The 26,128-nt window shown below is 38.0% G+C and overlaps 1 protein-coding gene across 1 annotated transcript; it reads left to right on the plus strand.

Moving 5' to 3' along the window:
• The first annotated feature begins 335 nt into the window (after positions 1-335).
• Positions 336-24,550, plus strand: SMC3 (structural maintenance of chromosomes 3). The gene is made up of 29 exons (XM_014872476.2): positions 336-519; positions 4,350-4,425; positions 5,973-6,011; positions 6,835-6,902; positions 7,267-7,338; positions 7,536-7,615; positions 8,171-8,249; positions 9,609-9,726; positions 10,269-10,444; positions 11,070-11,150; positions 11,405-11,569; positions 11,727-11,848; positions 12,206-12,419; positions 14,034-14,137; positions 14,354-14,453; positions 14,896-15,056; positions 16,342-16,483; positions 16,786-16,936; positions 17,948-18,100; positions 19,010-19,161; positions 19,386-19,544; positions 20,243-20,350; positions 20,749-20,857; positions 21,356-21,603; positions 21,722-21,934; positions 22,596-22,787; positions 22,942-23,119; positions 23,659-23,765; positions 24,075-24,550. Exons 1-29 carry the CDS (start codon positions 505-507, stop codon positions 24,144-24,146), a joined length of 3,654 nt encoding a protein of 1,217 aa, XP_014727962.1. The 5' UTR covers positions 336-504; the 3' UTR covers positions 24,147-24,550.
• Positions 24,551-26,128: the final 1,578 nt, after the last annotated feature.

Here is a 26,128-nt window from a genome sequence, read left to right on the forward strand (position 1 = left end):
CCGCGACAGCGCCCCCTAGAGGCGCGCCCTGCCTCTCGCTTCGCTCGCCTCAACTTGCCTTTGGCGCCCAATCCGCCCCTCGACGGGAGAAACCACTTCTCCCAACTCTCCGGGGGAACCCCGGCGCTCGGGAGGCAGAGTGCCCTGCCTTCCCTCCTACGCAGCGCCCTCCAAATGACCACCGAGCCATTTAGAAAACAGGAAAAAGGAAATTCCCGCTGTTCCACGTGATGTCGCTTTTTCAGCGGACAGGAATGCCTTCTCTGCTCCTCAGTTCTCCCTCTAAGTGGCGCTGAATGGTTCGCACCAGGACGGGAAGGGGAGGGTCCGCCGCCATTTTGTTTGCGTGAGGGGTGAGCGGGCTCTGTGCGGGAAGCGGGGGGCGGCTGAGGGAGCGGGAAGCCGCGGCGGAGACCCGCGGTCAAGCCGAGAGCTCGGGCCGGAAAGAGACGGCGAGGGCGGGCTCAACGACAGCGTGGCGGGCCTACCCCATCTTCGGCAAACATGTACATCAAGCAGGTGAGCCGGTGGGATTCGCGCCGCCCGCAGTGTGCGGTGCGGCCTGGGCCTGGCCGAGGGGGTTGGCCCAGCCCGTCCCGCCCCGGGGCTGGGGGCTCTGCACTTTCACATCTGCCCGGCCCGCAGCAGGGGGCCCGCGGGCTTGCTTCGGACTCGGAGGCCTTTGCTTCGATCTTTTCTGTTCCGGGGGGGGCGGATCGAGCCCCAGGCTGAGAGGGGCGCCCCCGGCCCGGCCACGGGTCAGGTCCTACCGCCTGTTGGGCTGGCGGCGCTTTCTCTCCTCTGCTCCCCTTTCATTCATTGCAGGTGTGAAGTGGCGCTGGGGGCTCTCTTTCATGGACCCGAGACTTGTTCGCGGAGGCCCATTGTACACCAGCCCCGGTGTCCCGGCCACGAAAGTCTCGTACCCAAACAAAGGGCTCTGCTCAGCTGTCAGAGGCATCTTTCAGCTGTTCAAGTTGTGGGATCTCTTCTTTGCTTTGGGGTGCTGTCTCAGACCCCCGACCATGAACCATTTCACCTGTTATGCTTCACCCTTGCCAAACGATCTATGGCAGGTGCTCAGTTAATAGATGCTCGTGTACACCTTTTTCACACTGTTTTTGAGGTCATCATTATATTACTTCTGCAGTTTCCCCGCAGCTGCTTTAGCAGCAGATTTTTATTACTGCATATGTGTGTTCATACAAAGCCTATCAGGAGTCTCATTTCCTGGTGGACTCCAAATTGACCTGGTTTTGACACCCTGCAGGTGTATTTCTTAAGAACAATACTTTATTGGCTTTGAAAATGCATGTTCTGCATAAATATAAGGTTTTCATCTACTGTTTGGCTGACTGGGCAGTGTTTCAAACAGCTTTTGTAAATCATCAGTCTTAATCATCATAGGTGGGCACATTGCTTTAAAGACTTTGAATAAGAGTTTTTGTTCTCCAGATTTGAATTGTTCAAAAGTGAACAGTACTGGAGATCTAGAGAATAAATCCAAATTAACTCAGAACAGGGGAAACGTTTCATTTTGAGGAAAACAACAAGAAGGAAATTTGGGTGGTCAATAACCAATACTGTTATAGAAGGTATAGAAGAAAGTGTAACAATTTGTGGATGTGAGAATAAAATGAACGAGAATTAATTTGATTCCATCAGTATTCCCATTTTGTTGCTTTCCAGAAGTTATTCCTGGAGTTTGAACATTAAAAATGTTTAAGTCTTAATCTGAGTCAATACAAGGCAATGAAGAAATCATGAGATTTCAGAATCTGTAGGATGGATGAAGTGATAAACCATCTAGAGAAAAGCTTTGGGGAGAAGATGAGGGTGTTCAGAGTCTGCCTGGATCACACTTCCGTGGTGCCCGAGTGTGTGGCAATATTAAAGAAATAATAATTGGTTGAATTTATCATTTTGTAGAGACTTTCAGGTTCTTATAAGAGTCAGGTAAATGAATTATTCCAATTCAGATGTTCTTTATATATTATGTGAAAAAAAGAAAAGTAGTGGAGACCAACTTTTTTTCCCATTTTTAAGTTTCTCCCCTTCCGCTTGAAATCTAATGAATTTGGAAGCATCACTGTCTCAAAATTTTTGGATTTTTAAAAGTATTTTTTATTAAATATGTTAAATCAAAGTGAATGAACATAGTTGCTGTGGCCCAGGGTGAGTGATTAAGATACTCTGTTCCCGCTTGTCCTTTGAAAGCTGCTGGTGCTGAGCGTGCTGCAAAAGTCTCCACCTGGCAGATGAGGGAAACTGGTTCTTTTAAGGTCGGGTGTTTGTGTTCACAGCCACAGTGCCTGGGTAGTGTTCAGTCCATACATTGTCCTAAACTTGCTTTCTGTGGTGTGATCTGTTAAATTCTGAAATCCTTGATTGCTTCCAGTGCAGATCTGAATAAAGTGCAGGTGGTTGAAGAAAACTGTATCTGGCCTGAGGGAGCAGACAGTTGCAGTTCAGAAGAGGTTTAGGTAGGCAGAGTATTGAAGGAAGCTGTATTGGAACACTGTTCCTTTTCCAAAATAGCTTCTACTTTGGTCTGGTGTTTGATGCCTAGGATTAATAATTTGCTGCCTACCTGTATTCTTAGCTTCAGATTCCAGTAATGAAATAATTTTGCAAAGAGAATTTGGCAAGAAAGCCATAGTGCCTGGGAAGAGAAGAATTCTCTTGAATTCTGACTAAAAGTTAGTTAACGCCTTAAAGTTTTATTTCATTTTGATTTTTATAAATTCCAGTGTTTGATTTACTGTCTGACATGGTATTTTCATTCAATATTAGTGAGATGCTTTTAATCTATTAGTACAAACAGGCGATAAGAGGAATTTTCTGCAGCAGTACTTGATAGTGGCCTGTCACATAATGAGAGAAATACTGAAGATCAAACTTGACATGAATAAATATGGGCATTTTCTTCTGCCAGTCTTTTGTCCAGTACTTTCATGGGCTGGATTCTTTTTTCCACTGTTTGCTTAACACTACTAGAAAATGATAGAATATGAATGCAATTCTGAAGGTAGTTGTTTCTTGAGATGCTGGGGTGTACTCTCAATACAGGCTTTTGTAATAGTGAGGAAAGGCTTGCTTAAATGTTTAAAGTGGTATTTTCCAGCTTTTTGCTGAAGTCTTGTATGTGCTTCTTGAATAAAAAGTATTATGCTCATTTTCTGGAATATGGGCTACTTTAATACTTGAAGGTGTGAGAGAAGAATGACATGTTCAGAGAAGTACAAAATAGTGAGGGACCGTAGACCTTACAAACAAAAAATCTAAGTAATTTCATATTTTAAGCTTCAGCAGTAATAATATTGTGAAGTATCTTGCAAGCCGTTTTTGTGTCGTCTTAAGAAGTACTTTTTAGTGTATTGTATGTCATGGTGAAACACTGCCTCTGTTTTAACTGTGTCCCGTTTCTGTTGGGGAAGAGCTGGGCAAAGAACACAGCAATTAAATGGTCACTGTAGTCCTGTTCCAAGTGTTCCTGCTGAAAGATCTGCAAATGTCAAACCTTCAGGTGGCTGCTGCCTTTCTGGTGGTACTGAGCAGGGCAAAGCTGCGGTGCTTTCAGCTCAGCTTTGATGTGTGGAACAGGTTGCTTGGTCCTGGAAGTTGGATCAGTTTTGCTGCTATGCAGAGCTGAAGTTTTAGGATATTGTAACTGTACCTTGTGTGTTGCTAGGCCTGGCAAACCTCAAAGTGCTGCTGAAATTAAATAGTTGAGGTTTGATGTGCTGCTTCCAGATGACTGTTGGCTGCATAACTCTTGAAGTTATTCGTGTACGTTTTTATTTGTCTTGTTAGGCTGTGAATTGGAGCCAAGACAAGCTTGCTTTTTAATGTTTCCCTTTAGATTGCACAGTAAAATGAGACTATTGCATGTGAAATAGGCAGTCTAGTACAGTTTTTGCAGCCTTCAATTACACTGCTTGGAGAACTTGCTACTAAAATTCTTGTGCTGTAAATAGATTGCATGATAAAAATTAAATATAAGTGCTTGTTATACTGTTTTTTCTTTCCTGTATATGATACTTTAGGCAAATACGTATTTTTGTCTGGTTTGTTACAAATAAAACTTCTTGGAACTCTCTTGCTTGCCATGCTTTGGCCTGCACAAGTACTTGCATCTCTTGCTAGGGGAGAAATCTGTCCCTAAATTGACACTTGCTTAGATGGGGGGCAAGTTTGATAAAAGTTTCTGATCTTGAGCTGGAAGGTTGAGCGTGTGCAGAAGGGCAGGCAAATTAAATTGTAATTGATATAAATATGTCAAACCTTATAGTAGAAAAAATGTTCAAGAACGAGAGAACTTTGTCAAGATAACTCCCTCTTCTCACCAGGTAATCATTCAGGGCTTTCGAAGCTACAGGGACCAAACCATTGTGGACCCATTCAGCTCCAAACACAATGTCATTGGTAAGTTCTGATACTTGTCTTTTATCACTAGTTAAAATTGCACTTTTATATCAGATGATATTCATGTTAGTCTCCTTTATAGTTTTTAACATTTTGGTTACATTTGATGATTGTATTTTCTGCTTTGGAAGCTTCTGTACAGCGGTCTGTAATGTACCACAGGGAGTGTTCCACTTACAGCAAACAACTATTAATGTTCAATTTTGCTGGGACAAGAGCTGAGTCTTCACAAACTGAGTGAGATTCATAAACTCCTTCCTAAGTGCACGTCTCTGTATCAGCCAGACGTCCTTTAAAGGTTGTCCTTGCAGGAGCAGCAGCAGAGAATTTGTATGGGATTCTTATTTTTTTTTTGTATGTGCAAGTGTTGTAATTTTTATAAATAAGCACACCAGAAATTATAAACTCCTGCCGAGAAAGAAGATCGTCTTGCTTCCAATTTTAAAGGAATGAATTTCTGGACTGTAGACTGTCAAAAAGTACAAGTTTTAATGCGCGGTTTCATGAATAATTCCCATTTTAATTGCATGTTGTTGTCCACCATTCTCATACCTCTTTTATTTCTGCATGTGGATGCCTTTTTGTTTTGCATTGATTTTAGTGATTGTGCAGCAACTTTTGAGACTGCTGACCTAAGGGCAAACAGTCAAATTCGGACATAAAATCTTAGTAGCCAGGATTTAACTCTGGCACTAGGAAAAGAACCATGCATATAACATGAATAGATGTCTTGCTTAGTAATGTTATTTCTGCAGGAGCTAAAACTTTATCCAGGTATTAATCTTTTTAAAATACCCTAAAAAAAATCTCTTTTCACTGAGAGTTTTTTCTTTTTTAAAAAACTTGATAGTAATCCCAAGTAGTTTTTGGAATGAGGTGAATCTGGATGCTGTGTAGACAGGCAGGGATGAAAAGTCTGGGATGTTCATTGATGCTGGAAGACAAGTGGGTTTGAAACTTAATACAGTAGTATTGATCTTAAAGAGAAGAAACTGGGCCTTCTTGAAGCACTGCAGTATAAACATTGATATTATATTGGGATAGTGCTGTGTTCTTACACCTTTACTTTTCTATATAGAAGTCTATATTCTAGTCTTTTATGATTAACAAGTGGAGTCTTAAGAAGTTAACGTGCTGCGTGAAGTTCACAGTCAGCATGAACGTGTAGGCAAGTGGTTTCCTCTGGATAAATGCTCTGGAACCAGGAGAATTTTACTTAGGTTTACTTTATGTTCTCATCCATCAGAATATCAGTATAAGAACCAAAAAGATGGCAATAAATAGGATTGGTGTAACTATTCTCATTGTGGAATAGTTTTGGAGTTTGTAAGTCAAGGTAATGTGTTTGGGTGAGCAAAGGGCTACTGTCTTGTACTCAGAGACTAAGTGATCCATCTGCCAAGTTCACATCATTCCCTTGAGTTTTCATTTGGCTGTGTTATATTTGGGTTCTGCTCTCGAATATCTTTGTGTAGTGTTTAAGGTACATTGTGCTGTTGACCTATGTCAACTGTCACTTATGTCATACTTTGTGTTTTAATTTTCAGTGGGAAGAAATGGATCTGGAAAAAGCAACTTCTTTTATGGTAAGAATGGATTTCATGTTAGCTGAGGGATGCTGAAGATACTAGGTTTCTTTGCTTGTTTTTGCTAGAACTTGATTTAACAAATGATCCTCCTCAATAAGGAGTGGCAGATTGAAAATTACTTGACATTAATGAAAGACAGATCTAAATGCACTTGTTTAATTCTTAGTCCAGGTTTTTCCCTAGAATTCAGCTTCTCTTCCTAAAGGCCTTTTAAGGCTTTCAGCTGGCAAAAGTATTCACAGGAGGATACTGATTCTAAAAGTTGCCCTCTTTAAAGGATGATTATGATATTTGCAGTTGTTTTAAACATCCTTAGTGGTTAAATTCTACTAAATGGCAGTTTGGCACAGCTTAGACATTCTTTTAATACAGGGTTATGAGAGGGATTTTGTGGGGTGGAAGCATTAATGGAGGAGCAAAGATGAGGAGGAGCTAATTAAAGGTGTTAGTAGGCTTTGTGACAGTTTTGTTAATAAGTTGTCTAATGCTAAATATTTTAGCAGTATTTTTAGCCTAGCCTGTGTGCTGTGTATATGTAGAAGGAAGCTCATGAATCCCTAATTGTTCAGCATTGTTAATGATTATGCAGTGAGCCAGTAATGTGGCAACAGTCACTTCTTCAGATAAATCCTGTTGTACAGCAGGTTGAGTGATAAGGACCCAGCAGATAAAGGTTTTTAATGAAAAATATTGCAAGACATTAGCAACAGCATGATTGTATTATACAACAGTAAACCAGTGTGTTTTGAGTTAATGAAACTGTTGCATAGCTCCCTGAAGGAGAGAATAAATTTTCTGTTTCTTTACTGTTTTATTACAGCAATTCAGTTTGTCCTCAGTGATGAGTTTAGTCATCTTCGCCCAGAGCAGAGACTGGCTTTGTTGCATGTAAGTGAAGGTGTATAGTAACAAAATTAAAGAATAAGCTAATGCATTTGAATGGTAGAGCAAAATTGTTAAATTACTGCGCTGTGGGTATTTTAAGCTAATTATTTTGAAAGTAACTTATTTATATCCATTGAGCAAAAGGGAATTTATTTCACAGTAATACATTGTGTTGATAATGCACACCAGTGAATGTGTAGCTAAAGATTATCAGAAATAAAAATGTGTGCTGGATCTTATGTAGATGCTCTTGTATCTCAAGACCTTGAAAAGAAAGGGGAAGTGGGATCATCAGGGAAAAGAGAAGAATGAGTTCAAAATCTTTTTTAAGGTGGCAGCTGTCTAACCAAAACATCTCCTTTCTTAGGAAGGTACTGGTCCCCGTGTTATTTCAGCATTTGTGGAGATTATATTTGACAATTCCGACAACAGGTTACCGGTGAGTTCAGTGAACTGCTTTGGACATAATTATCATTTCAGACTCAAGTCTGAATCAAGGTGATCTTAGCCTTATGGAAGGCTTCAGCACGGTACCTAGTTTGGAGTAATTTCTGGTAAAAAGTGCCATAAACTTTCTGGGTTAGTTGCAGCTGCTTGCAGTAAGTATGTGAATTTACTGGGTTTTGTTTTCTTAAGATTGATAAAGAGGAAGTCTCGCTTCGCAGAGTCATTGGAGCCAAGAAGGACCAATATTTCTTAGACAAGAAAATGGTGACGTAGGTACTTCTTTTTCTTATCTGAATGAGAACAGTAAAATTTCTGGAAAATTCTGTAGGCAAACCCAACACTTGAATCCCTAGCATGAAATTATCTATTTCAGTTGTGTAATACTGAGTGCTAGTAGTCTGACAGCTGGAACATCAGTCTTTATGCAATAAACAGACTTTGAATTTGCAGTTTAATCTGTCCATTGATGTGGTGTTTAACTGCTTGCATAGTATGTCTTTCAGAGTTCTTTTGAAATAGAAGAGTTACCACACTCTGTGGTTTTATATCCTTCCTTGTGATATATTTGCCTATATTTCCCTCCTCTGTGCTTCGAGGTGCTTATTTCTTAATCACTTTACAATTCTATAGTATTTTAGATATTTTCCATTTTTATTCTCTCATTTTATTTTAGAATTAGCCATTTTCAAATAAAGCTTGTTCAAACAGACCATGATGAACATGCACATGGCAATATAATGTGGTGTACAGCTGTGGTATTTACTGCATTTTTACAACTCTCTGTTTTACTGTAAGTTTTTAACGGATTCATAATAACATTTCAGGAAAAATGATGTCATGAATCTTCTTGAAAGTGCTGGATTTTCTCGCAGTAATCCCTACTATATTGTTAAACAAGGAAAGGTAAGATTTCTTTTTCACAAAGTAGAAGGAATCACTGTCAGGCGTATTGTATTTCCTGGATGCCAAACTTAGTTATTTCAGAAGTAAACCAAAACCTAAATATACCTCAGTTTGAAATAGTGCTTGTATATAGATACTGCTTTAGCAGATATTATTGTTTTAGTAGTTTATGTTGGCTTTAAGAAAAAAAAATCATATCTGTAAATGTTGATATTTAACAGAGGGCTTTTTATCATGGTGATCTTTGCAATCAGATTTTTTTCCGTATAGTTAAATACAAAGCAAACTTGATTCCTGTGACTATTTCAGTGTAAATTCAAAGATTTCTGGGCCTATAGATGAGGCAGCAAAGTAATGGTAGAGAATTTTCAGAGGTTGAAAATATTGTCAATGGAGAATGAATGGAAAATGCAGATGTACCAAAAGTGAAGACTCATCAGGAAATCGCACAAGATATGGGCTGTGTTAACTGATCTTCAAGACCCAAGCAGCTTTCTAGAGCTTTCAAAGGACACCCATATCCGCAGACAAACCACAGACTACTTGTAATGGCTCACAAGATGGCTCATCAATGAGACTGGGAACTGTCACCTCCAAAGGTTGCTCGAGGGCATACTTGGAGAGGAATGCAGGAAGAGAAGACTTTAGAAGCACTTGATGTTGGGAATGCTAGCCCCTAGTACAGTCTGCCAGATGTTTATCAGAATCAATTTTCCTCTACAGTTGAATGTGTGTATTTGAAAGAAACAGCTTGAGCTGGAAAGTCACTCATAATGGGGATTGGTGCATGCTACTCAACAGCCAAAATACACATACTGGTTTTAATATAAGACAAATTAGAAACAGTTACCTTCTTAGAAAAGCATGCAGCTGCTGAAATTCTATTGAAGGAAGTGAGTTTTATATTGAGTGTAATTGTAGGACTGATTTGATGTCATATTAATGAGTGTTTCATGATGTGAATTACTTTAAGATTTATAACCCATGCATTTTAGTGTGGTTTTATGGAGGCATTTAAACTATTTGATTTAGCGTCAGGACTTAAAAGCCCAAGCTTGAGTTTCTCTGAACATAATTTTGAGTGGTTTATGATTTTTTCCGTAGACGTAGTACTTGTATTCTGATTTTTAGCAACAAATGGTAACATTTGAAAAGCAACAAATTTCATTACAAGCAGAATACTTGCTGTCCTGAAGTAATTGTCTCAAAAGGAGAGCAGTGTGGTATATGCTATGTATCTGAATCTTCCTGCCAAAACCTCAGGCAAGCAGGCAGACCAAAAGAGTGCAATCTTTGCTCTGTTGTGGTTAGCCATTCATCCAGAGCAGGTTATTGAAATCATAGATCTTGAATTTTTAGATCAACCAGATGGCCACAGCTCCTGACTCTCAAAGACTGAAGTTACTAAGGGAAGTAGCTGGTACCAGAGTGTACGATGAACGTAAAGAGGAGAGTATTTCACTGATGAAAGAAACAGGTAAAACTTTAAGAAATTATTACTTTATGCCACAGTAATTCAATTAACTCTAACACTTCAGGCTTTTTCAATAAGACAGATGTTATTTGTGGTATGTTAAACAATGCAGAGCTTGTCCTATTTCTTCCTTAAATTTCCAATATCTCAAAAGGTTTAATAAGTTACTTTCTGTGTGCTTTTAGTAATAAAACCTTTTAGCTAAGCTCATACGGATAAATTTACTGTTCAAAACATATGACTGATGTCAGCTAGCAGTGATCCAAAAATCAGGATACCTACTGCTGTGCAAACACTCAAGTTCATGTTGTACTGTCTGTATTAAGAGTGTGAGCCAAGAGTAAGTGTGTTTGTTGCTTTATGTAACAAGTACCAGCATTTGTGCTGTTGGGATGTTTTTTTGGAGAACTTCTGGACATGGGATATTTTTACATTTCATGTATGTTGACAAATTATGAATAACTGGAGTAGATTCAGTGGCTGTAGAGATGGGGGATTATATTACAATGTTTAACTGAGTCTCAATCTTGTCATGTTTTCTAAAGAGGGCAAGCGAGAGAAGATCAACGAGTTGTTGAAATACATTGAAGAGCGACTGCATACTCTAGAAGAGGAGAAAGAAGAGCTGGCACAGTACCAGAAATGGGATAAAATGAGGAGAGCATTAGAATACACCATTTATAATCAGGAACTTAATGAAACCCGAGCTAAGCTTGATGAGGTAAAATATCTTGGCTAGTACAAAATGTAATGTACTGTTGGTTTGTTTTTGCTACCATCTCCTTGTGATCCTTGATAGAATCCTGCCAGTGTTAAGGAAACTTCCCAGCCATCCAGCAGCCACTCTGGCAGCCAGAACTGCACCACCTGAGCTAGGACTGAAACACCTTCCCAGCACAGGTGCCTTTCCCAGCTCCCTGCACCACACTCACAGTCAGACCAGGTTTCCCATAGCATAGTCTCAGATGTCTTGATCCTTAAAATAATTTAATCTTGGTGCAATAACTAAATAACAAAGGAACAGCTCAAGCTGGTGCCTCCAGGGAGGAATCCCCAGCAAAGGGATTTTTAGAACTGCTTTTTTATCCCATCACAGTGGAAGCTTGGGATTCCTGCTTTGTCTGAGTGCCACAGGTTCCCCTGCCCTTTATTATGCAAAGCAACATTAATTCTCTTGCCTGTGGCTTCTGCCACCCAGAGCTTAATCTGCAGTTTCGAACTGAACTACCTGCACTATATGTATTCCTCAGGATCACTGTTCTTCACTAAATAAATTATTTTCTTTCTGGAACCACTACTAAAGCACAATCTGGCTACTTAAGCTATTTGTGATATTTTTCATACAGCTTTCTGCTAAACGAGAGACAAGTGGAGAAAAATCGAGGCAGCTGAGAGATGCACAGCAAGATGCTAGAGATAAAATGGAGGTAAAAATACTTTTAAAAGGGCTCTCCAGAGGTGTGTTTTGCTTTGTGGTTTTGGAGATTTTTTTTAGAGGAGGTGGGGAGATTAATATTTAATCTATATTAAATTCTGTTGCATGCTTTCATCCTGTTTGGAAACTTGGGGTTTTTCACACATCTAGTGTATTGTGATCTACAGAATCATGATCTTGTGAGTTTTGATAAACAGTGAAATGTTCATTCAGTCTTTAAGATACTGCATGCTTAAATTTGCATAGGAAATAGAACGTCAAGTTCGAGAACTGAAGACAAAGATTTCTGCAATGAAAGAAGAGAAAGAGCAACTTAGTGCTGAAAGACAGGAGCAGATTAAACAGAGGACTAAATTAGAGCTGAAGGCTAAAGATCTGCAGGATGAATTAGCTGGCAACAGTGAGCAAAGGGTACGTAACACCAGTGAAGGCTTAAAATGTCACTGGCACAAGGCAATGTTCATGTACACTGAAGTTTTGGTTTTAGACTGGAGCCTGTCACTATTTTATAAGGTTTGTTAGATTAGTTTAAATACTAACTTTAAATACTGCTTTGTTTGACTTTCAGAAAAGACTGCTAAAAGAGAGGCAAAAACTTCTTGAGAAAATTGAGGAGAAGCAGAAAGAATTGGCAGAAACAGAGCCAAAATTTAACAGCGTAAAAGAAAAAGAAGAGAGAGGGATTGCTAGGTCTGTGGCATTCTACACGAATTTTATCAATGCTATTCATCTGCAGTTAACAAAAACTTGTACTTGTTGCTTGACAGTGGGGTAGCTCCATGGATTTGGAGATGGTCTGTAAAAAGCTTGCTTTATTGTTGGGGTGGGAAGAGAACCTGGCAAAATGATTTTCTGAGCTTAACCACTTCTTGTGGATGATTTTATTGTTTCTAACATGATCCTTTTCTTTTTGTTACTGATTTGGTGCTTGAATTTTAGAGCCTGATTTGACACTTCTTGAAAATTCTAATAGTAATTCTTAATGCTTGCTCTTAATAAAGTCAAGATTTCTTTATAATACAGCATGTCTTTCCCTTCTCAAAACAGACTTGCACAGGCTACACAAGAAAGAACAGATCTTTATGCAAAGCAAGGTCGAGGGAGCCAGTTTACTTCCAAAGAGGAAAGGGATAAGTGGATAAAGAAAGAACTGAAGTCGTTAGATCAAGCTATCAATGACAAGAAGCGGCAGATTGCAGCTATACACAAGGATTTAGAGGATACGGAGGCAAACAAGGAGAAAAACCTGGAACAGTACAGTGTAAGTTTTCAGCTTATTCTCAGTCTTTTTGAGAAAAGCATTAAATACTCAATCTTGGACAGTCGGACTTCAATGCCTTTTTATAAGGAAGATGTGACTTTCTGGTTGGATGTGGTCTCTGAAAAAATGCTTATTGAAAACATCTGCAGATAAACTTTAAATTCCTTTAGCATTGCACTATTTTCACTTTATATGTTGGCTTTGTTTTCTGGTACTTTCCCAAATGTGTTTGGCCTGAATTATCAGGAAGAGGCTTCTGTCTGCCTTGCTCCTATCTACCTTGAACATAACCATGTCATAGAAAACAATTCATTATGTTCTTATAGAAGTCTGTATTGGTTGTTTCACTTCTCTCATTTTTCTCAAGCAACAGGATCTTATTGACTATGAAGCAGGCATTGCACCCTTGTACCATGGTTTTAGCTGGTTGGAAGTTACATCCCTAGGCATATTAGAAGCTTAATCTGTTACCTGCATAACTTAGATTTTAATTACCATTCAGAAACAGCTCTTACAGTGCAAATACAGCAAAATAATCCAAATATAGCATTCGTGCTAGGAGCTCCAGCTGTGAAAACTCTGCTTTTATATCGAGAGAACATACAGTGCCAATGCTGATGGTCTTCTTGGTCTCTGTGTAATATACCTACTGAAGTCGAGGGTCAGTCTGACACCATGCAGGACTGTAGTTGTACAAAGATTATAGCATTCTGCTAAAATACTGCTTGATTGGGACCCATACTAGCAAAGTTGTGATTCTCTGAGCTGGCTAATGAAGAAAATAGCATTTACATCTGGCTGACTGCAGTTGTACTGTATGTTGTGCTCAGTGGTAATTCTGTAGAATTGAAGGGGTTGAATTTCTTGTAGATTTTGATTTCTTTCTCTAAACATGTTTTACTTTCCTTTTCCTCCTCAAGAAAGGTTGATTTATGTTTAGGTGAAGAGCTGTATAGCTTTTTGTTCTTCAAAGAGAAGGCATCTTGGGTGAATGTGATTGAGAGCTTGCAGGGTTAATTTGGGACGAGCTGGCTGTGTTTTTAGAGCACAGTTACTCCTTGTACACATATAAATATGTAAACACTATGGAGTGCTAGCCCTGAACTGCTTTGAAAATGGCAGGTGTTAAGTGAGCAAAGGGGGGATGTCTGTGCATTGGCTTAAGCAGCACACTGTTGACAGCAGCTGTCTTGAAAGTCTAGTACTGCTGGAGAGCAGGCTAAGGCTTTTGACTAATAGCAGGTTGACATGGTACACAAGATTAGTTGTACTTATCACAAATGTCATTTCAGACCATGATTGCCCAGAAGTTTTATGTATGTTAGTTACTGTTTTGATTCCAGTTCTTACTGTGACTTACAGGGATCCATTTCACTTTAATGCCCAGAGGCACAGTTGAACTCAGTGCCTGCCTTGCCATCCGTGTGGCACCTACCTCTTGTTACTGCTTCTTTACAAAGCTGATTTTATTCTTAGTGCTTTTGCAGTTTGTTGTAAGCTGGTTAAAATGTAGAGATTTTCTGAATTTTTAGTAGCTCAGTATTGAAGAAAATAAAGACTTTTTTTTCTAATACAGAGAGCTGTAGTTTCATACTGTTCTTTTCTTTGTGTTAGAAACTGGACCAGGATCTTAACGAAGTGAAGGCTCGCGTTGAAGAATTGGACAGAAAATACTATGAAGTGAAAAATAAAAAGGATGAGCTACAGAGTGAAAGAAAGTTAGTAATTAATTGAAATATGTCTCAATCTCACTTAATGTGAAGGACCCCAACTGTGTAGTTGTTAACATGGCATGTAGGTATGTTTTTTAAATATGGCCATGTATGAACTTCTGCACTTTGCCTTCCCATTAAATTAGCAGTCTTTAAGAAAATAATAGTAAAACCTTCAGATTGCATTCACACTTAGAAAGTTTCATTGATTTTGCTCTGTAGTTATCTATGGAGAGAAGAGAATGCAGAACAACAAGCTCTTGCCGCAAAGAGGGAGGATCTAGAAAAGAAACAGCAGCTTCTCAGAGCAGCAACAGGAAAGGTAAGATAACCACACTCTTGATAATTCCTTGTGGAATCTCATTCTTAAAGGACGAGTCAGTTTTATATGAAAGATATGATCATTATTTTTAAAATTATGGTCTTTCTGTCATAATTAAGATGGACAAATTCTGGACTGAATTTTTCAAATGTTTAAAACTCTAGAACTACTTGAAAATGAATTTTGTAAGCTCAAGGTAGTTGATGTGGGGAGACTGAGCAGAAATGGAATATTTAAAAAATTTCCTCTAGTGTCTTTTTGATTATAAAAATACCCAAAGAAAACTGAAAAGTGATGGACTCTTCTTTACGTGTCTTCTCTTAGAGCTGTAGGTTAGTTAACAAAATTTGGCAAAAAAGGAGGTTACACATGTCACAAAGTTAAAGCTAGAATGAATATTATGCCCATAACTGCAATATAGTAATTAGCTATATTTTACCAGGCCATTTTGAATGGTATAGACAGCATAAACAAAGTTTTGGAGCACTTCCGTCGAAAAGGCATAAACCAGCATGTTCTAAATGGCTACCATGGAATCGTGATGAATAACTTTGAATGTGAACCAGCATTCTACACCTGTGTTGAAGTCACTGCAGGGAACAGGTAATTATGTGCTACTTAGTGCAGTGTCACAATCCAGTTGTTGTTGTTGTAAGCTGCTACTGAAATTTTATTCTTTTGAACTTGGAGTCTTGCCTTTTTTTTTGTCGAAGTGCATTCTATATAGCATGATCAAATTGCTGTTCCTTTGTGAAGGAACTGAGAAGAATTCTGCTTATTTAAATATTAATCCTAGCTGCTCCTGACCTTGTCTAAAAAAACCTAAAACAAAACCAGAGAGGAAAAAAAAAAAGAAAACAACAACAAAATGGCCCCAGACCATGCTCGTGACACTTGCCAGGGGGATTGGTGGTGAGATTGAATAAAATGGACAGTGTCTTCCAGTGTGGAGAATTCTACAGTAAGAAAGGCTGATTTTTCAATAATAGTAAGAATTATTTCACTAGCACTAGAAAATCTCATGGTTGAGAATGGTCTCTGAACTGTCAAAAACTGCTGTTTAAAAGTTATCTGAAAAGATGTTGAGCGTTAATGAGTCTGTGTAAAATGTTCTCTAGAAGAAGTAAATGCCTGTTGGGTGATCCACCACTTGCTGCAACATCTGACACTTCAAATTAATTTAAATCATCTTTTTGTGTGATTAGTCCCTGTTCCAATTTATGAGTAGTCAAAAGTTCTTGTTCTAATGAAGTGTAGATAGTGGCATAAGAGCAGGAAAGAGGACAGAGGTGGCAGGATCTTGCAAAGTGTCACATATAAATATTGATGCTACTACGATTAGAAATGCAGTCTCCTCTAAAACTTGTATCAGTGTGAACAAGCTGTCTCTTCCCAGCACTTCACAGTACTCTCTGAATCCTGTTGTGCCCCATAGTTTGGAAAAAGCTGTAACAAGCAAGCTGTAGTTCAACTTGCAAAGTAAAAATGGCTGATTTCAGCCCCTCTGGTGCCAGTCCTCATAGTGCACAGGGAGATGGGTGGATGTGGTCTCTGTGTATAGTGTATAGAGGCAGCAGAGACAAACTCTGGAGATGCATGCAGAGAGGGAGCCTGAATGTTGTGTAATGGAAATACATGACAGATGTGGACACAGTTCATGTATTGAGCTGCTCCTGGCTGGACGGTGGAATGTAAACGTGTTGGCTAATCCTATTTTAACCGAAGTGAAAGGTGTATCCACTTGCTTTTTCTAAGCCATGAAATTGGAAATGCAATGCAGCTTTAGTGATGTGTTATTTAATGGTATCTGCATGAATACTGTCTGTATACAAATGTTTGTCCTTTTAGCATAGCTAAGTTTTGCCTATTTGTTTGGCTTGTTAAACAGGTTGTTTTATCACATTGTGGATTCTGATGAGGTCAGTACAAAGATCCTAATGGAATTTAACAAAATGAACCTTCCTGGAGAAGTTACTTTCCTCCCTCTGAATAAGCTGGATGTTAGAGATACTGCTTATCCTGAGACTAATGTGAGTTAGAATTACTTTTGAACCTACCTCTGCTTCATAACTACAAGACCTCATGTTTTGAGCTGTGTACATTGCTTATTGCCCACCACTTGTTTTTCTGTTTGTCTGCGCTTAAATACTGCTTCTGATCCATGCTTCTGAACATAAAAAAACCTATTAGAGAAAAACACTTTCCTACAAAGTATCTGCTCTTTATTAACTGCACTTTACAAGTAAAAAGACAATACTAATAAGTAGAGTTTTATTGTAACCTGATACCCAAGAATTACTTTAATTGCTGAATTATAATTCTGTCACTTCAGGATGCTATTCCTATGATCAGTAAACTGAGGTACAATCCAAGATTTGATAAGGCTTTCAAACATGTTTTTGGGAAGACTTTAATTTGTCGTAGCATGGAAGTGTCTACCCAGCTGGCCAGAGCTTTCACAATGGATTGTATCACTCTGGAAGGTAAATTCTGTAATTTTATAAGTTACTTATTGTAAAAATAGGATTTCTGGGAACATGGGGCTCGTAAACATGGTCTGTTTAGTGTTGTCGAAATAAGATTATTAAAAATAACAGTGTACTTGACTGAGATGTATGTACAGTGTTGCACTTGGTTAAGTACAGTGCTTAAAAATACAGGATTTCTTGACAAGGTATGGAGTTTTTTTATGATCTAAATGTTAGTAGCAATGTATCTCCATCTTGAGAATAACAAAGCAAACTACGTTTGCATTCATCCAATTTTTTAACCAATTTAACAGGCATTTGTTTTCCTGCAGTGTTTATGTTGTTTCCCCCAAGCTCAAACCAGTGTTTAGGGTGTGAATGAATGGCCTTAATTCATTATAAAGACAATGTGAACAGATTCTGTGCAACAGATATGTTTACACTTTATGTTCTCTGAAATAACCTGTATCTCTTGTTAATTGCCTGTTTTAAAGAGGGCAGATTCCCTGCAAGCTTATTGTTGTCTTTTTCTGTCTTAAAGTCAATCTTAAAACTTTCTAAGGATGTCTGAGGGGGAAATTATTAATCTTTCAGTATCAGCATATTCTACAAGCCACAGATGATGCTAATTACTTCATCTCTTTATTTACTTATAGAAGACTTGAGATTTTTTTTCAAATTGGTAGTGCTGGGCATTTGCATTTTCCCCTTAATATAAGTTTGGTTTTTTTTCCTTCAAGCCGCATGGTTTCAGAAGTTAATTAAAAACAAACAAAATAAGCCAATGTTTAAAGAAGATCCTAGCAGTGTGTGATGATCTTGAGAAAGGGAATAGCAATTAAATTGAATACAGAAATAAATATTTTCCTAATTACTGTAAACATACATGATTGCTGATATATTCAGTGCTCTTGTAGCTTAGTTAAAATTTCTGATTAACCTGCTTAGTTGCACTGTAGAAACTGTGCTGGACTTCATGGCAAGCATGTAGTGTGCAGTTTATATCTCATTCTGTTCTGCTCTTAGGTGATCAAGTCAGCCATCGAGGTGCTTTGACTGGAGGTTATTATGACACCAGGAAGTCTCGGCTTGAGTTGCAAAAAGACGTTAGAAAAGCAGAAGAAGAACTTGGTGAACTCGAAGCAAAGCTCAATGAAAACTTACGTAGAAACATTGAAAATATCCTTTTGTTGTTAATGGGGAAGGTTGTGTGATGACAAAGCTTTTGTTTTGTGGTTGCAGTAATAGATAGAAAGCGGGAGACTGACTTGTTACATATTAGCTGTGATATTTGTTTTGACTGGTTTGTGTGCAGCCTAGTTCTGTGTGTTACTGTATTTGATACTGATCTTTAAAGCTTAGAGGTGAGGTTAAACTCTAGATTATGAGGCTTTCTATTCCTTTTAGAGTCTGTTGTAGTAACTGCTATAACCAGATATTCTCGTTATCTGTGTTAATCTTCACTGCTTCTTCTGACTCAGGCTATATTTTTAGTACTTGTGTCCTGAACTGATGTGCTACACAGTCCACTTAGGCTGTGGAAGGGAGGTGGGAGAGCGTTGTGTTGTAATACGCTCTGAGTTGCTTGACAGTTTGGTCTTTCCAGTCTCTTTGCACAATGTCCTTTTGAGATCCAGTATCTACAGTTTAGGGGTAAGGGAGGTTTATATGTTTTTCTTATATATCACCCATGTCATTCTGTCCTTCAAACTGAACTCCTTTGCTTTTGACTTGCATCAGTGCATTAGAGACATCTGTTCTGTATTTTGTAACATCTGAGATTTCCTTGCGTGTTCAAATGTATCTCTGTGTTCCTTCTCAATGTCATGTTGTAAAATAAGCAAGGAAAGCTTCATTTAGCTTAGTTCCTGGCACTCGTAAGTTACATCATAAATTGAAAAGCTGCTTGAGTTATTTTTGTTGATGATTCCTAATTTTTCCTCTACAAGTGGTTATTACGATTTGGTGGAGTTTTGGTTTATTTCCTATTTTGATGAAAGATGAATGTCAAATAGAAAAAGTTGAAGGTACTAGAAGGAATAAAATGGTTTTTAAAACAAGGAAAGAATTTTCCTTAGCCCACAGTATGGATTAATAATGAGATTGACCAGCTAATGAACCAAATGCAGCAAATTGAAACACAGCAGAGAAAGTTCAAGGCCTCTCGAGACAGTATTTTGTCAGAGATGAAAATGCTGAAGGAGAAAAGGCAGCAGTCTGAAAAGACATTTATGCCTAAGGTTGGTATGGGGATATTGAAAGCTGTTACTTGGCTTATTTTAATTCTTTCATTAATGTTACTGATAAACTTGCATTCCTTTCTAGTTAACATCATAGTACTGAAATATGGAGAGAGAACTAGAAACTAGAGATGTCACAAAAATATGTTGATATGAACAGTTGAAATTAATTTAAATCCACAGATTGCTTTGAGGAGTGATTCTGTCTACTATCTTTCCCACAGCAACGTAGCTTGCAGAGCCTGGAGGCAAGTTTACATGCTATGGAGTCAACTAGAGAATCATTAAAAGCAGAACTGGGGACAGATTTGTTGTCTCAGCTCAGCCTTGAAGATCAGAAACGTGTGGATGCTCTTAATGATGAAATTCGACAACTACAGCAAGTAAGGAAATGAAAGTATCTTGCCATTAAATGTGGTACTTTTCTTAGCAGTAAACTTTTGTCCTTTTGTATGAAAAGTCACTTATGAATGTAGTGTCACTAAATTAGTGCTTCATCACTAGTAGGTATGTGTGTTTAAAGTTCTATCATTTGCAAAGGGTATTTGCAAGTTTTTCTCAAACACTGGGTGAATGTTGCCAGTTGATTGTGTGAGAATTAAGGTTATTTGTGTTGGAATCATCACAATTTTCTTGCTCTTGCTATTGACATTCCAACAATAAATACAAATAGATATCACCTGAAGGAAGGATGCACAGTATGAGAAAGGAAAAACAATTACTGTAAGTGTGTGGTAGGTGAGACAAAACTAAGCTTTTGATTGACACACATGCTGCTGGAAAAATGCTACTACTTAAATATACTCTGTAAAGCATTTCTGGCTATAAGAATTGGGTTCAGATATGAATAAAGATTAATAAACTCACTGATCTGTACAGTTGACTTTTGCACTAGATACCTTTTAATTTGTTTTCTTCTGTCATTTAAAATTAGAGTCCAGAGAATTGTGATATTTTAGTGCACAGAATTGTATGAAGAGGTTTTTTTTTTGTTGTTGCTGTTGTATTAATTTTTTTAATAACAAGGGAAAAATAGTCCTAGTTAGGTAAGGCAACTAATATACTTCTCTACGTTTTTCAGGAAAACAGACAGCTTTTGAATGAGAGGATTAAATTGGAAGGCATTATCACAAGAGTTGAAACATATCTCAATGAGAATCTGAGAAAACGCTTAGACCAAGTGGAACAAGTAAGGATTTTCTTTTAATTGTACTTTCGCAGTCTGGGTTTTGTTTATTTCTAAGGGCAACACGTATTAAATCATAAATACTCACATGTTACACTGCATTATCTATGGTGGGGTTTGCTTCCCGATGTATAAATTGAGTTTAATGTTCATTTGAATTTCAGCACAGGAAGTTTTTGACAAAAACTACTGTGAATACACAGTCTGTGTATCAGTAGGACTATCATGATGACAGATTTGTTTGAAAATCTAATTATTCTCTAGAGCTTCATCAAAATATTGAATAGAATATGTATATAATAGTAATATGAAGTTATATGTAGAGTAGCAGAAGACATCTTGTTTGTCTGGCTTATGTTCCTATTCATGCTGTAGCTTGGTGGCATTTATTTATCCCATAGGAACTGAATGAGCTTCGAGAAACAGAAGGTGGCACAGTTCTTACTGCCACAACATCAGAACTTGAGGCTATCAACAAACGAGTGAAGGATACACTGGCACGGTCAGATGGTTGGTAACATCATGTTTTGGGAAGAAAACTCTCCAGGGTTTTGAAAGTTCACATATACCATATTTGATTTAGAAATATACCATAATGTAATTAACTCGTGTTGGTGGTAATGGGCTTCTGGCTTGAGGGCATACTACTTGTGAGGCAATTCTCCTACAAGCAAGATCTTGTATAATTGTTTCTGAATTTTGTCTAACCCATTTAAAATTCAACTACTGTCAAATAGGCTATCACATCTGTTTGGCTTGAAACTTCTTTTCTTTTTCTAGACTTGAACAATATGAGTGTAGTACATTTTGTTTTTTAAGCTGTATACTCATGGAGAAGAAAAGAGAGGGATTTTCAGACTTTTGCCTGGAATTTAACCTTCTGTTCCTTGATAGATCTTCTTTAGTCTATCTTTTAGTTTCATAAATACTTTATTGGATAATTGCTGATCTTAAGCAGGCATGTAAAACTTAGAGCTTTGGGTTTTGTACTCTTGCTCAATATTGCAGATCTGGATAACTCTATTGACAAAACAGAAGCAGGAATTAAAGAACTTCAGAAAAGCATGGAACGCTGGAAGAACATGGAAAAGGAGCATATGGATGCCATTAACCATGATACAAAAGAACTTGAAAAAATGACAAACAGGCAAGGCATGCTCCTCAAGAAGAAAGAGGAGTGCATGAAGAAAATACGAGAGTTAGGTTCACTTCCACAGGAGGCTTTTGAAAAGTATCAGACTTTAAGTTTAAAGCAGGTAAATAGTGTGCTTGGATTCCTGTTTTATGACCTGAAACATTAGTGTCACCTGCATCTTGAGTGTCAGATATGGCTAGACTTGAAAGTCACTTTGTGTTAATGTTTTCCGTTTACAGTTATTCCGCAAGCTGGAGCAGTGCAATACTGAACTGAAGAAATACAGTCATGTTAATAAAAAAGCTTTAGATCAGTTTGTGAATTTCTCAGAGCAGAAGGAAAAACTGATAAAAAGACAAGAGGAATTGGACAGGGGCTACAAATCCATCATGGAGCTGATGAATGTCCTTGAGCTCAGGAAATATGAGGCTATTCAGCTAACTTTCAAACAGGTAACAAAACCGGAACAATTGTAAAGACTGGTTCTGCAATCAGTCAAGTTGTCCCATGGTGTAGCAGCAATATGAGAAGAAGAGGATACTAAATAAATCTGTACTAATAGAAGGCAGTGTCATGTAACCTGAGGCTTGTGGGTTTTTTAAATACTGAAAAATAAATAAGACTACCATTTTCAATACGTGCTCATTTCCTATACAACTCTAGCTTTGCTTAAATTTCTTAAAGTAGTTCCTATCAAGTGAGTTCCTATGTACTATAGTTCCTTTCTGGGAACTGTGGCAAAAAACTGCACCAAATCCATTCTCCAGATTTAGTGAAAGTAATTTTAATCTTAACTACAAAATGTGTGAATTGTTCTCTTTAAAGATTTTTGCTTAACTGAAGGTTACTGAGTAAATCGTATTTTTGCTATAGTTCTATGTTTTAATTGTACTATTTTCTAGAAAAAAATGTTGAAAATTCTCATACTACAAAACCAGTTGATTTGGCTCTTGTTTTAAGCCAAGCTTTGTACAGCATACGTTTCTCACTTCTGCTTAAGAGTGTGGATCTCTTCTTTGAAGCAGATGCTTTTTGTCTTCATTCAAAAACACTTGTCTGCATCTGATTTCCCTCCATAAAAATGAGTAGGTTTATTGACTGTTTCTTTTTCAGGTGTCAAAAAATTTCAGTGAAGTATTCCAAAAGTTAGTACCTGGTGGGAAGGCCACATTAGTGATGAAGAAAGGAGATGTGGAGGGCAGTCAGTCCCAGGATGAAGGTGAAGGCAGCACTGAGAGCGAAAGGGGATCTGGATCTCAGAGCAGTGTTCCATCTGTAGATCAGTTCACTGGAGTTGGCATAAGGGTAAAGAAAAATACTTGTTTTTTAGTCCTTTGAATGTTTGTTTAGGTTGTCTTTTAACTGTATTTTTAAAAGGCAGCATTTAGTTGATCCTGTTTCTCTAATATGCTGTGGTTTAGTGTTCTGAAATCATCTTGCTGTTGCATTGTTTTCTTAGGTATCATTCACAGGGAAGCAGGGTGAAATGAGAGAAATGCAGCAACTTTCAGGTGGACAGAAATCTTTAGTGGCCCTGGCTCTAATATTTGCCATCCAGAAATGTGATCCAGCTCCGTTTTATTTGTTTGATGAAATTGACCAAGCCTTGGATGCTCAGCACAGAAAAGCTGTGTCAGGTAAACTTGTCTTCTTTTTATAATCTTTACTGTGGTTGAAGTTAATAGTTTGTCTTCTCATCCCTGATGTTTAAGAATAAGGCTTTTAATCATAAAAGCACATTTTTGAGAAGCCCAGTGTGTGTTTGGGGAAGTTTTCATGGACTTGGTTTTATGTAGAAGCTCTGTTCTGTTACTGCATCTAAAGGGTCTCCTTACTGCACTTCAGTGTGTTGAAAAACAGTCCCGTTTTAGTCTAGTTCCATTTTAAAAACTAATGGAAAAGTGCTTGCACTGTTTTTTGTCACAGAAGTTTAATACCATACTAGGTTTGCTGAGTGGCTGGACTTGTCACATACTGTTCATACTGGAATTAATGAGACTATTTGTATGTATTATGTGGAAAATAAAACTGGTATAGATATTTTCTTGATTTGTGGGGGTTTTTGCTTCATTAACCGAAGCCTCATTTTGAATAAGGCAAAGAGTTTGCTATTCTTGTCTGTCCTACTTCATTGAAAATATTACATTAATAAAGAATTTTTGTGTTCTTTTTTTAGATATGATTATGGAACTAGCTGAACATGCTCAGTTTATTACAACAACTTTTAGGCCGGAACTGCTGGAGTCAGCTGACAAGTTCTATGGTGTAAAATTCAGAAACAAGGTAAGTAGTATGATAGGCTTCTTGGTAAACACCATAATTAAGATAAGTTGTGCATTTGAGACTTAGCAAGAGTTCAGAGTGAATCAGACTCATTTCAGCTGATAAATTTCTAGTCATGTCACAGTCTTCTATAAAGAGTTCTCTCGTTCTTGAAAAATAACTTAAATACCTGCAGATATCCCATGTCACATTCTTTAAGGGGAATTATAAATCGATCATAGGCCTGTTACTGAGTCCTGGAGCTTCAGAAATGTCTGTCTTATTCTGTAGGAGGTACTGTAATAATGGAATGCTTCTTTGTTCCACCAGGTCAGTCATATTGATGTGATCACAGCAGAAATGGCCAAAGACTTTGTAGAAGATGACACCACACATGGTTAAAGGAGCTTGTAATTACTGCTTTTTTTGAAGATGTGTATAGTGCTGTTTATGCCAGGGACCTGTACATTTAAAATATGAAGTATTTAGTCCTTGTTTAATATAGTTTTTGAACACACATTTTAACCAAGACCTCAGAAGTCTGAGTTTCAAATGAGCTTGAGTATCCATTTTGTCTCTGTTGCTGTATTTTATAAGATGATTGTTAATGTTACCTTTATACAATACCTGTAGTTTGGAAATTTTATTCTCTTCCTTCAAATCTTTTGTAAAGTGTTTGTTGCTGTTCTAAAGCTTTTCAGAAAGTGCTAGCTATTTCTTCTTAAGTATAGTTTTATCATTTATATTGCCTCACATGTTTTTTTTTTAAATGGCTTCAATTAAAATGGTTGATTTTATGGCTGTAACTTGTATATATTAAGTTTTTGGGTTATATTGTCTTTCTGAAGAGGAATCCACTGAGATGGAGTAAACACTTTGGTCATATTGGAGTGGCATATTTCAGAATATGAGACAAAGCAATTCTCCCAAACCTTCTTTTTTCCGTCTTCTGCACATTGCCAGTGCCAGAAGAAAACTGCCCCAAATATATGCTTGTCCAAATCCATAGTGTTCTGGTTATTGAACTGAAAAAAGGTAAGTATCAGAGAATCCTGAAAAGTCTGAAAAGACCCTAAAACCATGTCAAAACAAATCACAGCCCCTTCTTTCTCCTGCACATTGTCCTGTGTAACAACTCCTCCACTACATCCCTTCAGCTTGAAAGACCAGCAAAACTTGAGCCAAGTGACAGTCCCCAGTCCAGTTCCTGCTGTCTGGGGTTTTGACAAAGGGATATTGAATAGTTTGATGTGTTCTCCTGGAACACTTAAGGATTTACCACAAACCATGAATTTCATAAGTAGCAAAGCCATTGTAAAAAGAGAATTGATGTTAAAATAGTACATTTATAAAAATATCATAACCTTAAAGAATACCTTATGTTACTTTCAGTAGTACAGTGAGAAACAGTGAATTTGTATATTGCATTTATTCTGTGTAGGGCACGTTCAACAAAGCAGAATAAAGCTCTCTGATAGATTCTGATCTGCACACACCTGCTCCCCAGTGAGAACTTCAGGAAGTGCAGGAAAGGAGGGTATGAACTGATGGCTGGGCTTAGGAGTGCTTATCCTTGGATCACAAGGCAGGATGAGAGAAGAGTACTGAAGCTGATATGGAGCAACTTCCCCAGGTAGTGATAGACATGTGGGAAATTACTATCTGCAGTAAGTCTTAAGCCTGGAGGAGGAGGCTGTCGTGACATAAAGCTTTCTATAGTTTCAGGGACTCACTAGCTGCAGAGAAGACTTCTCTCAGTGAGGAGAGAAGTACAAAACGTGACACTGTCCCAAATGCCCCCAACATTTCTAGCATGGAAATAGACTATATTTGAGAACCCTGAAGTATTTGAAATGTGTCCTCTTCATACGGACCTCTGAATATGCACTTAGGGTGGCTGCTGCTGGCCACAGTGTTCCTGAATTACTAGCAGGTGCAGCCAGTGAGTTCAGAGAAGGACCCAAAGAATGCAGCCACAGGTGAACACATCACGTTACTGATTTGGTGCTGTTTGCTCCAGTGTGTGCAAGGACACACTTGAGGTGTCTGTAATCCCTGACTGCCAGATACATAACTCGTTGTGGTAGTATGCTCTGCTCTCAGCTAACTCATTAGGCTTGATCATGCTAGGATATCATCATGATAGTTGTTAGCTTGAATTCTGGAAAAGGGAAGTTCACAGGCCATGAAGCTAATTACTGTGCTTTTTAAGAAGTGTCATGCTAAATCCATCTAAGACTGATCATAAATTTTATCACATAATCTCATTAAAGTGGAAGTAGATTAGAGCAAGGGGTTTTGTTTTGGTGATTTTTTTTTTCTACAATGTTCAGCATAGTGAAGCCTAAATACAGCTGAATAACTTGAACATCTTCAGCTATGTT

The sequence above is a fragment of the Sturnus vulgaris genome, chromosome 8 (genome assembly GCF_052056855.1).
Source record: "Sturnus vulgaris isolate bStuVul1 chromosome 8, bStuVul1.hap1, whole genome shotgun sequence".
Lineage (NCBI taxonomy): Eukaryota > Metazoa > Chordata > Aves > Passeriformes > Sturnidae > Sturnus > Sturnus vulgaris.

Bases quoted from the DNA above. Each gene is read 5' to 3' on its own strand.
- SMC3 (XM_014872476.2), top strand. The intron at 7,339-7,535 runs GTGAGTTCAGTG...TGTTTTCTTAAG, and splicing joins ATTCCGACAACAGGTTACCG to ATTGATAAAGAGGAAGTCTC. The intron at 7,616-8,170 runs GTAGGTACTTCT...ATAACATTTCAG, and splicing joins TTAGACAAGAAAATGGTGAC to GAAAAATGATGTCATGAATC.